Consider the following 14,913-nt stretch of genomic DNA (forward strand, 5'->3'; position numbering starts at 1 on the left):
TCACAGATTAGAGTTTATTCTATTCTTTTACAACTTCTACATTTGAGTCTTGTGTGCATCAGCCCAACCCGCCAGAACGAGAAGCATCAGCCTCAAGCCCATCGGATGATTTTCAGCCTGAGGCTTCATTCGGTTTCACAGCAGGAAGGAACCAATCGCAGACGCACAAAAGCATTCAAATTAGGCAAAGATCCTTGAAGCCAGCTGATTCATGATGGACCATAAACAAAAAAAGATGTTCACATTTCCAGTCTTTGTGTAGAGTAGAAAAGCACTCACAAAATGGCCTGTTGGCTGATCATGCTGCACGGGGGAAAACAGAAAGGAACCAGTTGCATTAAAAATCTGATTTGATACGATGCCCTTTTCCCAAGCACGAATCCATGATCTACTGGCCTTGTAGTGAAATTGCAAACATTTCTGTCTTCAAGCTGTGGAGAAGCTATGGGGCACACGACACGGGTGCCGTTTCTACTTCAATTCTAACAGATTATAGGTCAGTGTGCTTGACTTCTGCTTCGGACTCAGAGGAGGCATTCTCTGTGTCTAAAGAGGAGGTGGACGATTTGTAAGAGGGTTGATCTTTAAAAGGGCTGTCTTTGGCGGGAGAGAAGCGGAACTCCTCCGGCACCTCTTCCTCCTGATGAGCCTTCTTATAGAAACCCAGTTTCCCCAGCAGCTCATTAATCTCAGAATGGGTCATGTCAGACAGAGCGATCCGCTGTGAAGGAACCACATGTGTTAATGACAGTTTGACTCTATATTTACTGCTCTATCTCACCCAGTGTGTTACTAATAGATTTTGTTGTAAGAAAACTGCTTCAAAATCTGAGGTTTTAACTGATGGCAGATGTAAAAGATCGCCCAATTTAATATATCCATATTAACCATACATCAAATAATTATGGGCGGTGTAAAAAAAACACCCATTGTCATGAAACTACAATGATTGAGCTGCCAAAAAAACTGTAAACATCCCGAGGAAGTGTTTAACAAGTGAATGAGAACCCTAGACCATCTCTGAATCTAAAGAGCCAAATATTTCCCCCAGGAGCTGCTCAAGACCAAAATAGAATTAATACCAATGACTCCAAATGAATGCTTATTTTGCTCCCTTTTTGCTGAATGGATACAGAGTTGAGTTGGGACCACTGTGTGCAGGGCTATAATTCTAACTGAAGGAAATGTGAAACAATCCCATGAAAACTTGATTTTTTTTTTTTTTTTTACATATTTAAACAAGCGAACAATCTTCTTTTAAACAGCACTTGCATATAAAGATGTTTAAATAACCACAAGAAAAAAACATGTGCTTTCAATCAATCAAAAGATACATGAATGGATGTGGGGAAAATTAGTGGGTCACTTTACCTGCCACATATGGTCTCATATATTCAAGAACTTTCTGATGTTATGCAGTGTTTTTAATCAGTGACGGGAAGTGACTCGATCCCAAATCCAGCAAAGCAACTGCTGTGACACTTCCACCAACATGCAGATTGCATTATTCCAAAAAAAGTTAGTTGTTGCCACTATGTTCACAGGCTGGCCATAATTATGCCTTCATGATAATCTTAACCGGCTTTTTCCTGACATGCCTACCATAATTTAGGAAATTGTAGATTGTTATCCATTTAGCATAAAACGGTTTGTTCATGGGCTGAATTTACTGCAGCATTAACAGTTGTTTGAAATTCAGGTCAATCATTTTAAAGAATATGGAGATCAAAAAGGATTAAATTATTATCATAACAGCAACATGAGTCAAAACTACACCACTTTCCGTTTCTCTTAATCATATCATAGAACAAGCAATAAATACATAACACAACAAGGCTTACATCAAGCTCTTCATAATAATGATTCAGGAGGACAAGCTCAGGATCAGCCCCAGGAATGTGCTTCATCACCAGATTATGGCTGAGGTAACAGTCAAGGGTTTTTGGGAGTATGACTGAGTGGAAATTCTGAACAAACAAGCAGTATTCACCAAAAAAAGAACAGCAATTAGTTCAAATCAAAGGATACTAAAGAGGAATATCCTGGATCACAAAAGCTTTGACCTGCAAACAGAGTCAGAGATGAATGTTTTTCACTCTGGGCTGGTTTCAGTAACAGATTTTTCGGGGATTAAGTGAATCCTGGATGTGAAATGTAAAATATTTCCCAGAGTGAGCAGTTTTAGGCAGGGATTAAGCTTCAGTCTGCCTCCGACAACTTACCTCTCTGAGTCTGTTCAGCTGTCATCCACCGCATGTCTGGGAAGAGACGGAACGTTAAATAGAGGAGATGGTCACAAACAGATCTCATGTTTAGGAAAAGACATTTCCTAAAGGAAGAGATAGCTTCATAGTCAGTGGTTGCAACTGAAGACTGTGTATAAACTTCATGTTTTCGTTGTGCTAGCAGCTTCCTTCTGCAGAGCTTGGGTTTACAACCTTGTTCAGTAAACAGATGAGTGTCAGTCTTGTTTTTGGTATCACTGTAACTTTGCACCCTTTGTGCAACGCCTAGTTCAGTTCAGCTTGGCCCTGGAGAAGGATGTACAACCTGTTATTGCAGACACCTGAGCCTCGGGCATGAGGTGTGACGAACACAACAACAGCAACAGATAAAGCCTTTTGTTTGTGATGCTCGTAAATTGGCGATAGTGTGACAAATTACGACAAACTAGGTCTCAACAAAAAAAAAAAAGAACGAGTAGAGTTTCTAAAGCTTTTGTGCAGGAGTGCACCCTGCTGATACTCAGCCTGATCTCCCTCTTAAACCCAAACCGCGATCAACAAGTCACCAAATAGTTGATTTAATACCTAGTACGATTGTTTCATGTGAATTACAGTCTCTATTTTGAGTGGTTAACATACTACATTCGCATAAAGATCCGCTCAGTTTACGACAGCCACCCCTCTTGCAGAAATACTCACGCATGCGCCCAACGTTTATATTTGGTAAGCATCCATCCACGCGTCTAAGAAATAAATCTGATTCACAAAAAGTGCTCACTGCCTCGTCACCATAAACATGCAGTAAGTCACCCTGTTTCCTCTATGACGCAACCACGAAAAAGCTTGGTGTACCTCCACCCTGGCTTTTGCCAGCCCGTCCAGCTTCTTCAGGTCCACATCATAAGCGGAGGCGCAGTGAAGCAAACTGGCCAACACGTAGAGCCACATTCTTCCTCCAGGCTCGAGTCGCTGACCGGGAGTTTTCGCCTGTCTCTCGGACCGGTACCTGCGGATATTTGGGGACGAACCAGCGGAGGACAGGAGGAGAAGAGATGAGGGGCAGCTATGTCACGTCCGGACCTCTTGCCACGTCAAGAAATTCCTCCTGAGGAGAGAGGGAGGCGTAGAGAGGACTCTCATTGGCTGTCTGGGGCTTTTCCATCAAGAGAAAGTTGATCCTACACTGCAGCATATTATTAAACCTTTTTGCTGACTTCATAAAGCTGTAAGAAAGCTGAAATATTGAGAGCAAACTCAGTTAATTTATCTTCTGCTCATCAAGTAAGTGACAGAGCTGTTTTATATAAACGATCATAAAAGCAACTTTCATTAAAAAAACAACTTAAAAAACAGATAACTGAATGATTGCTGGCACTGCATGTGGTGGGAAATGAAAAAGTGGAAAAATTTAGGCACAGTAGTTTCTTACAAAGTCTTCAAGTGATTCACGAACTGTCAAGAACTGTGGTCTTTGGTTAATTTAAGTCATTATATCATTGGTATGCAATTTTAACACGTGCTTTTACCCACCCTCTATTTCTGTATTTGTTGACAGGAAAACATGAAATGGGTGAAGTGATTAAGTTAAACAAGTTAAAACAAATGGTAATACGGTATAAAAAGGTAAGAACAGACTTAATAATATTTTAACAAGCTCGAAACAACAATATTTCGTGTGACCACCTTTATTCTTCAAAACAGTCTGAAACTCAGATGCAAGTTTTCCATCTTCCGCTGGGTGCTGTGCTTGGACCGATTCTTTTTACTTTGTACAGTCCCCTCCAAAAGTATTGGAACAGCAAGGCAAATTCCCTTGTTTTTGTTGTTCACTGAAGACATTTGGGTTTAAGATCAAAAGATGAGTATGAGACAAGAGTTCAGAATGTCAGCTTTTATTTCCTGGTATTACAACATGTGTTAAACAACTCAGGACATACCACCCTTTGTTTGAACCCACTCATTTTTCAAGTGAGCAAAACTATTGGAACATGTGACTGACAGGTGTTTCTTGTTGACCAGGTGTTGCCTTTAAGGTTGATTATTCAAACATTAAATAGCTCTGCATGTTTAAACCTATAAAGACTGAATTTCTTGTTAAAGAGGATAAACCAACATGAAGACCAGAGAGCTGTCTATGGGAGAAAAGCAAGCCATTTTGAAGCTGAGAAAATAAGGAAAATCAATCAGAGCCATTGGACAAACAGTGGGCATAGCAAGCACAACAATTTGGAATGTCCTGAAAAAGAAAGAAACTACTGGTGTACTGAGCAACAGACGTCGAACAGGTTGGCCAAGGAAAACAACAGTAGTTGATGACAGAAATATTGTGAGAGCTGTAAAGAAAAACCCCAAAACATCAGTAAGTGACATCACCAACGACCTCCACAGTGCAGGGGTGAAGGTATCACAATCCACTGTTCGAAGAAGACTCCGAGAGCAGAAATATAGAGGCCATACCACAAGATGCAAACCACTCATCAGCAGTAAGAGTCGGAAGGCCAGATTGAAATTTGCAAAGAAGTACAGAGATGAGCAGCAAAAGTTCTGGAACACAATCTTATGGACTGATGAGACCAAGATTAATCTCTACCAAAGTGATGGAATCGCCAAAGTGTGGAGAAAGAAAGGAACTGCTTATGATCCTGAAGCATGGTGGAGGTAATGTCATGGCTTGGGCATGCATGGCCGGTTTTGGAACAGGCTCATTAATATTTATTGATGATGTAACTGATGATGGTAGCAGCAGAATGAATTCCGAAGTGTATAGAAACATTTTGTCTGCCAATTTATGGAGAAATGCATCCAAACTGATCGGGAGGAATTTTATCATGCAGTAGGACAATGACCCAAAGCACACTGCCAATAAAACAAAGGATTTTATCAGGGGGAAAAACTGGAAGGTTTTAGACTGGCCAAGTCAATCACCTGACCGTAACCCGATAGAGCATGCATTTCACCTCCTGAAGAGGAGACTGAAGGGGGAAACCCCCCGAAACAAACAAGAACTGAAAGAAGCTGTGGTAAAAGCCTGGAATAGCATCACAAAGGAAGAATGTAACAGTTTGGTGATGTCGCTGGGTCGCAGGCTTGAGTCAGTTATTGCAATCAAGGGTTATGCCACCAAATATTAAATGTTATTTACTTTAAGATGATTTGTTCCTTTACTTTTGCTCACCTAAAAATGCTGTGGTGTAATACAAATGGTGATATATCCTAAGTTGTTTAACGCATCTAGATGTAAATACCAGGAAATAAAAGCTGACATTCTGAACTCTTGTCTCATACTCATCATTTGATCTTAAACCCAAATGTCTTCAGTGAACAACAAAAACAAGGGAATTTGCCTTGCTGTTCCAATACTTTTGGAGGGGACTGTACATGCTTCCATTAGGTAATCTTATTAGACAGCATGAGATACATTTCCATTGCTATGCTGATGATACACAGCTGTACTTATCAATAAAACCAGGTGAAAACAATCAGTTGGTTGGAGTCCAAGCATGTCTCAAAGGCATAAAGATCTGGATGACTCAGAATGTTCTGTTTCTAGGTTCAGACAAAACGGAAGTTCTTATCATTTGACCTGAGCGCTTCAGGGGGAAACTGTCTAGCTATGCAGTTACTCTAGATGGCCTTTCCGTACCCTGGTGAGTTGTAACTTGTGTTTCCCTTTCTCAGCAGGTATCGCTGGCCTGGTGTTATAGTGCAGAGGTTTCTTCCTGTTAAGAGAGAGTTGTTTCTTTCCACCGTAGTCTCGTGCACGCTCAGGATGGGGGTTGAATCGAAGTGCAGTTTAGATGCAATCTGTTGATATCCTGAACTTGTCAACTTTTTTTGATTGGCTCTATGAATTGGACCAATGTGGAATTTAATCAAATTACCTTTGAAGTGCCTTGAGATGACATTTGCTGCCATATAAATAAAACTGAACTGAATTGAATTTAAAAGTTTTCTTGTAATTTTCTTTAAGCAGTCTTCAGCATGAGTTCTCCAGGCTTCTTGAAATACATTTCAAAGCTCTTCTTTGGATGTTGGCAACCTTTTGATCTGTTTCTCTTGTCAAGATGATCCCACACTGCTTTAATAATGTTGAAGTCTGGGCCATGGGGAGGATTCATCCCTCAAGACCTGTTGGCACTGATTTTCAGTCCACTCCGTTAAGAATGGATTCTTAACAACCCTCCACAGAAACCATTTCTGATGAGGCTTCATTGAAATTTGCTGATTTTTTTTTTTTTTTTTTTTTTTTTTTTTTTTTTTTCTTTCCATTTCTTAAGGATGTATTTGTAATTAGACTGCCACCTTTTTTACTTTTCTCTAATGATTTTCAATAAGAGACCGCACACCACACTGAGATAATGACGTTTTCAGCTAAAGGCTATTTGAGAATCACCTTGTCGTTGCAAAAACATTATTTTATGCCTGTCAAACTTTGTTATCTTTGGGAAGAAATTATATGTCTTTATGACAGGCTGCTATAGTGACAAAGTGCCTGAATATAGACTTCAGAATAGGTTCTTTGCAAAGCTGTCTCTATGTATAGACACAACACTAGTTAAGGGCCTTTTTTTTTTTAAAACTTGAATGATTCATACGTCTGTATAAAGTGGCTTATCAAACAAAACATTTTGCATGAAAATGGTCAAGTAGGTGGACATGACTAAAAAGCAGCCATTGGCCAACGGAAAAACTTTGAAACAACTTCGGAAAAGACACTGAGGACTATTGCTTAAGATCACTTTAAAAGGACATAGAAAAGTCTGCTTGGAAGAAAAATGTGAAAAAAATTAAAGGTGGTTCAATACCTTTGCATTGTAGGCTGCTGTACTTGTTAAAATTAGGCCTTATGAGACTAAACTTGTGTCAGTTCTTCACTAAATAGCTCCATATAGGCCTATATGATCACATTACATGTTTTATTGTTTAAATTCTCACTCCAGTTACTACATTTCAGTGTAATCCAATAGCATAAACAATGCCCACATAAAGTATATAAAAAAAACTGACACTTGAAACTTTGACAGCAAACTTCAGGTCTGAATTACATCTGATCAGTTACAAAGGACCATAAGATAAGAAACCACAGTGGGGGGTTATGACAAAACCACTGACCTATATACCGCACAAAAACCTTTCCTGCTTGTTACTGTGATTCCCAGTCGGTAAGAAGAGAAAGGCATTCACTAAAGCACTGTCTATCTACATATAAAGTTTAAACAGCAAAGCTTACACTCTGTTTTTAAAAAAAAATATATTGAAAATGTATTTGTGAACACTTTATGTCATTATTAAAAAAGCTCATGTTTGAGACTGTTCCAACTGTTTCGAAGGACTACGTAATATTACACTAATATATCTGTATACAAATTAAAAGTATCTTAATTACTCCTGTGTATAATCAGCAGCTTTAGGCAGTTATGTGGCTCATCACATTGACGGCAGTATACAGCTTCTCCCAACAAGTCATCACCTAAAGGGCACACAAAAACACAGTCACACATTCACAATCAGATACAGGTCTTGGCTCATTAAATTTATAAAGGCCACAGACATTTAAGAGGTTACAAAGACTGATGAGGTATCCTCAGGTGTCAGCACAGTAACCTTTCTTCCAAATCTTTTGCTAGTGTGAAGGTGTTTAAAGGAGCTTCCTTTAAGCTATTTTTTGTCTGAAGGCATACTCATTCTGAGCCTTATGTGTAGTAAATAATAGAAATAAATAAACTTCACATATAGGTGCATCATTGTTTACCTGACTCCCACCCTCTGGTATTCGCATTGTGTGAGGAAAGGGAACGCCCCCGCGTGTAGTTGGTGAACGCAGCCAGATGATATGAGTCAGGTTACATCATTGTTACTCCGACACAGAATGTCAGTTGCATTTATGTTGTTTTATTCCTTTGTAATAAAAACCATTGGTAAATCTGTGCTGCTCTGTTATATTTATTTCAAAGCCGACACAGTAAGAGTTCAAATTTAAAACGTAAGTTCGCAATTCTAAAACGCAATTCTTTCAATTGTTTTTTCACCATTAAAGTGAAATGTTAGCTTATGTCAGCACTATTACATGCACAGTCTAGTCGAGCTACGGTCACAGTTCAGCTTCTCCCATTAACTGGACCACCATCCTTGTAACAGTATACATGAACAGGAGCAACGTCGAGTTATCATGCCTTGGACAGTATGAGAAAATATTCAGGACATTGTGTCACTTCTAATTTTCTCTATGGGAGAGTATTGTTCATGTGAGTATAGCTGATATATCTATAGTTTTATATCTGCCAAAACTCTTGGACACATTGTCATTAATAGGGCCTGGGGTCATTGGGTGTTTGGGACACCCTTGCCAAGGTGACCCGACCCAGAGGGATCACTTTCCAGCCTGTGCCCATGAAGCTTTAGTCCATGGTTTGTCTCTCATGATCCACAGCCATCTTGAAGTTTTTTTTTATTTTTTTATGCCTTTAATGATAGGAGACAGTTGGAGAGAGACAGGAAGCAGGGGGCAGAGAGACAGGAAAGACATGCAGCAAAGGGCTGCTTGGAGCAGGACTTGAACCAGGGCCAGCTGCAGCGAGCACTGTAGCCTCTGTACATGGGGCGGCTGCTTAACCCACTACGCCACCGACCGCCCCCATCTTGAAGTTTTTTGCTGCTGCCGTGGAAGCTTGGCTGATGGTTTCCTTTTTCCTGAACCAGGGATGCCCAGGAGGTTGTCAGCAAAGCCCCGTGCCCTTACTTCAAGCACCACGGACACTTCCTTTTTGCAGCACTCATCCAGCAGCTCTGTATAACTTCCTCCCTTCCTCTCATCGGCCTTCTACATTTGTTCCTCCAAAGATACTGTGAGCTCCAGCAAGTACACCTGCCTTGATGTGTGGGAAGCCAGTACAATGTCTGGTCTGAGACTGGATATTGATGATATCTATGATGTTCCCAGGGAATTCAAACAACTTTCCCAGGCCCACTGTCAGTTATTTGCAGTTCCAAGTAGGCCTACTTGGGCCTTCAGCTTGGGGTCATGATCTCTCCTGGCTCTCACAAATATGATAATATGTAATGTATCTAATGGTCTGTGACAGACAGCTTGGTCAATGGGGCTGCAAATGGTCTCAGCTACTACTTTCATGCACTTGTTGAATTCACTGCACAGACATTACTGGTTATAGAATCAGGATTTTGTTAGAGCAGAGCAACACTCTGGGAATGCTTTAATTGATGGTAACTAGTTTGCATGACCTGGTTATCAGTCACAATCTCTGACATATTTAGCTGTCTGACAGAAGAAACAGAATAATGCGTAAATGAGAGCAGCTTAATTGGTACTTTGGCCATATCAATATACACTTACATTGATGTGGTTTTACCAAAGGTAGAAACAGATGGATCTTTAGATCATGTACAGAGCTCTTAGGCCCATTTAAGTCTAATTCAATGTATACATGTTGGAGTGATTCAAACCTCAATCACATTTCCTGGTTTTTGAAGGGGCTCAATTTCATACGATTTCAGTTTGACCATGTTTACATACATGCTGACTGAGAGAGATCAATATAGAAAGATGAGTTCTAGAGCCTTTTTAAAGGGAAACTTTAGTTCATCTTTGGCTTTAATTGACACAAGACTCATCGGGGGCTTGCTCAGACCGTCAAAAAAGAATTTTCACTCAGGGCCACAGTAAAAAAGTGTAACTAAAAAGGAGTGTGAATGTTATATGGTTTTCCCATTTGCTCTCCCTCAGTCGGTTATATATATTTATAGATAGGCTATATCTTTTTTTAGTGTGCATTTCAAAGGTCTGCAGTCTTACAAAACGTAAAGTCCACACCAAAAGTCATTATTCTCTTTCACAGAAGATACTATTGCTGAGCTGTCTCGATTGCCTTGTTCACAGTCCAAACTTTTCTCTCCTAACTTGTCTACATCTCTATGTCACATATTTGCATGATGTCTGCATAAAAGCTAATCTTGTATCTGTCAAAAAGTGAATAGTTACTAAGTGCTACATCATTTTGACTAATTAGATACCAGTTGCTGTGACAGCTTTTGAAGTGGGGGGCTTTAAAGGGACATGAATCTACGGAAGAGTATTAGGGCCAGGCATAAGAAAAAATAATAATATTTTGCCTGTCGAGATTAAAGTCGACATGTCGAGAATAAAGTCGACATGTCGAGAATAAAGTCGAATTTTTGAGAAAAAAGTCAACTCCTCTGGTCCATCGTCTGATTACTTTATTCTCAACATGTCGACTTTAGTCTCGACAGGCAAAATGTAAAATATTTTTTCTTATACCTGGCCCTAATACTCTTCCGTATGAATCCGTCCAAACAGCAGTACAGCATTAAAACACAATCTGTTTTTCCTTTACATTAAAGCAGGTAAACTTACTCTGGCCCATTGCCAAAACAAAATCATGACCCTGAAAATGAGCACAATAGGCCTCTTTGAAGATAACCTTGACTCTTGACCCAACATGTTGACATCTAACTTATCAAATCAAAATGGATGGCAATTTACTCGTTAAACATAATCACAGGTGGACAAAACAAAACAAAAAAAAAAAAAACAGAGAAAATGTGCAGGCTGTGATTAAACGGTCCAGAGAACCTTCACCGCTCACTGAACCATACCACGCACTTCACCATGCCGACCACTAGACGACAGTAGTGTTTTATTATAGATAGACAGTACATAGAACCGCATTTCCCATGCAAATTCTATGGTGGGTAATTCATGCTCGCACTCTCGAGTCGATTAACAGTTCGTACGTTCTCATGGAAACCAGTGACGAATCGGTGACGAGCCCTCAAATGACAACAGTGCGCTCGCAGATATTAGTCGCGTTCGCGTTTTCCCCGATAGGTCATTTCTACCTGTCGTAGTTCTGTGAGCCTCGGAGTCGGATTGGACTGTAATCATCAACCCAACAACGTTGTCAGACGGCGGCTGCTCGCTCACGGAAGCGTCCGCTCTTGTGCCGTCCCGGACGTCTTCTGTTATTTGAAGGGCACGGCGGGGCACTGCTGCAGCCTGTGTCTTTAAACGCAGGACGACACAGACGTGTGTGATTCTGAGAGATGTAGCCTGCCTGGCTGAGACCTCTTGTCAGCATCGCTCAAATCTCACCTGCACGTCCCCTCTGCCATCTCCCCGCCGAGGAAGGAAGCAAGGAAGCAAGGAAGGAAGGGAGGAAGGAAGGAAGGAAGGCGCTGAAATGCCAATAGTTTCATCTGGGAGGCGGCAGGAGAAGAAAGTTTACTGTATTTTTGTGTAACAGAGAGGAATTTTTATAAATCCACATCTTCCACTGAGGCTGCGGACTGAGCGACCTCTACATCTGCAGACAGTCCTTTGCAAAGAAGAACCTTAACAGGTAAAGGTGATGATTAATCAGCTACACGCATGCGTTATGCTCAGACTTGAACCCTATCAGCAGCGTTTACAGAGCGATAGAACACCTATTCATTAACCAAGACCATAAACGTAGTTTATTCTGGCTTCATTTTCACCTCTAAGACATTCGTGAAAGCTGATTTATTTGACGCGGATGTGTCTACATGAAAGCTCTTATCGATACAATAGTCATAGATGTGTGTGTGTCACAAGGTTTGTTTCTTGCTTAAAACCGATGACAATTAGGACTAAACCCATCAATTTCACACTTCTCATACCTCTAAGATGAATCATATACTCACGGGCTCTCTGATATTTTCCTCCCTCATATCGTCTCTCATATATACACACACACAAAAAAAACATAAGCAGACACTGTCACACCATGAGTCTAAGATCATATCATTGCAGAACACAGCACAGTTAAAAATGACCTTCATGCTCTTTTCAGCTATGAAAATAGTCCTTGATGTAGGAGTTTAATTAGGCCAAATACGCCTCTGTTCTCCTTTTTCAGATGAGGGGCCACTTATTTCTGTCACAGTATTTTCATATTGTATCTACATCATTTGAAAGTGTACAACATAAGGCTTGTTTTTATACACTACACCAGTTATCAAAAGACATGTCCTGCAGAAATGTCATCTCCAGTTTCTCAGGCTTATTTGCATTTTAGTGGCCAGTTTGAAGCTGTTACAGATAACTAACTTGTGTTATAAATGAGTCATTACGCCAAACGTGGCAGACGTGCACTGAGGGAGGGTTGTAGCTGCAAGTATAATAGGCTCTGGCAACTCTGTACTGTAGTCCAAAACAATATATGTAATTTAAAATGCTGCCAATTTTAGTCAGGCCACCTCATGTTCGCTTGAACAGCAGTTACAGTACTGTGAAGCTGCTGCTGCAGGAAGGAAACTGTGGCCAATTAAGCAACCTCTCTGTAAGAGAGTGTTCATAATTTCATGAACATGCAGATATTAGTACACAGTGGACTGGATTTTTGTCCTCCCTAATGAGCTTTGGTCATTTGATTTGATTCCATATCCAGGTTATTCCAGTTACTTGACATTGCACAGTTATTTGCATCATGCATGTCTATTATTTGATGAACAAGCTGTCACTTTTGTGCTGCACAGGGGTGTTGCGGTTGGCACTATTGCCTAACAGCAAGAAGGTTCCTGTTTTGAATCTTCTCTCGAGTCATTCTGTGTGGAGTTTACGTGTTCTCCCCCGAGCACGCGTGGGTTCTCCCCAGGCTCTCCAGCTTCCTCCCACTGTCCAAAACACGCATGTTTGGTTAATTGGTGATTCTAAATTTGCCCTTGAAGTGAGTGTGAGCATGCATGATTGTTTGTTGCTGAGTTGGACTGTCAACCTGCCCAGAATGAACCCAACGGGTTGCCCGGTAGCTGCTGGGATAGGCCACCCCTACTCAAAACAATTTTAAACAGAACTGCTCAAGTTCTTTCCATCCAGGTGATTTTTTTTAATGAACAGATTATGACATTGCAGCATATAACACAGTGTTGCTGTACATTCGTTATACTGTATATTGTCAGCATCTTACTTCAGTTTTAGACTTTAAGGAAATCATTTTGACATGCTGCTGCCTCGGCTATGACCTGATCAGAAAGATGGAGCCCCCCGGATACAGGAGAGTTATACACAGTGGCATTAGGAACCTAGAGGAGCCATTTACAGCTGTGGCAGCAGCTGTCAGTGTCATTTCTGTCCAGGTCATCATTAGTATCCCTGTCACAGGGGCATATGGCTCTGGAGGCCCTCATCACCGACAAACTATTTGGCTCTTATTTCAACATAAAACACCAAAGAGAACAAAACATTAGATTCCATGCAGAGCCGGCGACTTCAGATAAAACATAATTGAGATTGAAGATACAGATGATTTCTCTTGCCCCTAATTACTAAAACAAATTGGCTTCTTATCATTTGTCTGATTCAGCCATCGACAACTAACTGTGTTGTCAATTAATCCCACTAAAGGAGCCAAAAGGTGGGACGAGAGCCTGCTGTTTGTGTTACGCTTCATCCCTTCTGGCTCTCTCAGCTTTCACGCCCTCAGGAAGGAGCATGTAGACACTGTGATACATTTGTTATTATCAAGTCATTTCACTCTTTTCTCTGTGGACGTGAGTGGGAAAATAAGTGTCATTCTAATGTTTGGCTCCTGCTCTTCATACTTAAATGCAACAAACATCTCAAGTGCCCTCATTCCTGGGATACTACAGTGCAAGAGCTCATCCATGGTTTGAGCGTGCTTTGATTCCCATGATCACCTTTCTTTCCATGTCCCTGAGCTCAGAGACGCACATTTCCACAGGCGATGATCCATCTCGGGTTGTTGTGACGGTTGATGTTTAGACTGTGGCATTTTGACGTCATTGATAATGACTGTGAGGTGGTTGGCTGAGAGAGACAGTACCGAGCATGTCACAGGGGGAGCGTTAAGTGTCACCTCAGAGTATAGGGGAGGAAAAGGGAGGAAGTGAATGGAGAGATTTTAAACCAGGAATAGAACAGTTATGCCCATCTTTGTGTGCAGGATGGAAGAAGCTAAACTGGCTCAGTGAGCGATTCCCTTCAGTGAAGGTGGGTAACATGGAACAATGAGCCTTGGGGAAGAAGTGGAGAGAGAGAGGATTAGAGAAATGGAATGATAAGAGAGCCAGAGAAGAGGGATTTGAGCTTGGATAAATAGACAGTGCCAGAGGGAGGTGTGAGAGGATCAGTTTAGAGTTGTTCTGCAAAGAGACACAGTGTTGTCACTGAAGGGGCTGTCTCTGTTGGCTCTCCCACCCTCTCCTTTGCTCGTTTTACACCCACCCACTCCCACGTGTGCCCACTCACCCTCTTCCCTCCTCCCTCCCCACTAAATGCCATACATGGACCTCGGGAATACATTATGCCCAGCCAGGCACCAGATCATTGGTGGACTTAGAGACCAGCATGATTCTGAGCACATGTGGAATACAGAAGCAGCTCTCATCTCTGCATGAAAGTAATGGCCTCCGTCTGCTCAAGGTCATGTGAATAATCATAAGAGAGCTCTGTTGTTTCTGTGTCCCCAAGCAGGAAGCCCTTTCTCCCTGCTGACCCAAACAATGTGGATAATGCATAGGATGCAATTCCAGCAATGTGGCGAAGAATGCCATGAGTTAATGTCGGCCATGATTGGGTTCCTAAAGCCTGAGACCAGGGACCTGGTGTCAGGCTTGTAGAGGCCAGATGGTCCCTCTCCTCTTTAGTCTGGAAGATGTGGCATTCATGATGTTG

General features: G+C 41.3%; 2 protein-coding genes across 3 annotated transcripts in view; one reads left to right on the plus strand and one right to left on the minus strand.

Annotated features, from left to right (window-relative positions):
* On the minus strand, positions 1–11,337 carry selenom (selenoprotein M). The gene is made up of 6 exons (XM_075467949.1): positions 11,100–11,337; positions 3,078–3,330; positions 2,223–2,258; positions 2,029–2,063; positions 1,842–1,920; positions 1–721 (listed from the first exon to the last, which is right to left on the minus strand). Exons 2-6 carry the CDS (start codon positions 3,171–3,173, stop codon positions 491–493), a joined length of 477 nt encoding a protein of 158 aa, XP_075324064.1. The 5' UTR covers positions 3,174–3,330; positions 11,100–11,337; the 3' UTR covers positions 1–490.
* Positions 10,998–14,913, plus strand: part of inpp5jb (inositol polyphosphate-5-phosphatase Jb) — a 25,125-nt gene continuing 21,209 nt past the window's right edge. For both annotated transcript variants that reach the window (XM_075467941.1, XM_075467943.1), the window contains exon 1: positions 10,998–11,599. The gene's annotated coding sequence lies outside the window, so the exon portion shown is untranslated. The remainder of the gene's footprint in view (positions 11,600–14,913) is intronic.

Source organism: Odontesthes bonariensis, chromosome 6 (genome assembly GCF_027942865.1).
Source record: "Odontesthes bonariensis isolate fOdoBon6 chromosome 6, fOdoBon6.hap1, whole genome shotgun sequence".
Taxonomy (NCBI): Eukaryota; Metazoa; Chordata; class Actinopteri; order Atheriniformes; family Atherinopsidae; genus Odontesthes; species Odontesthes bonariensis.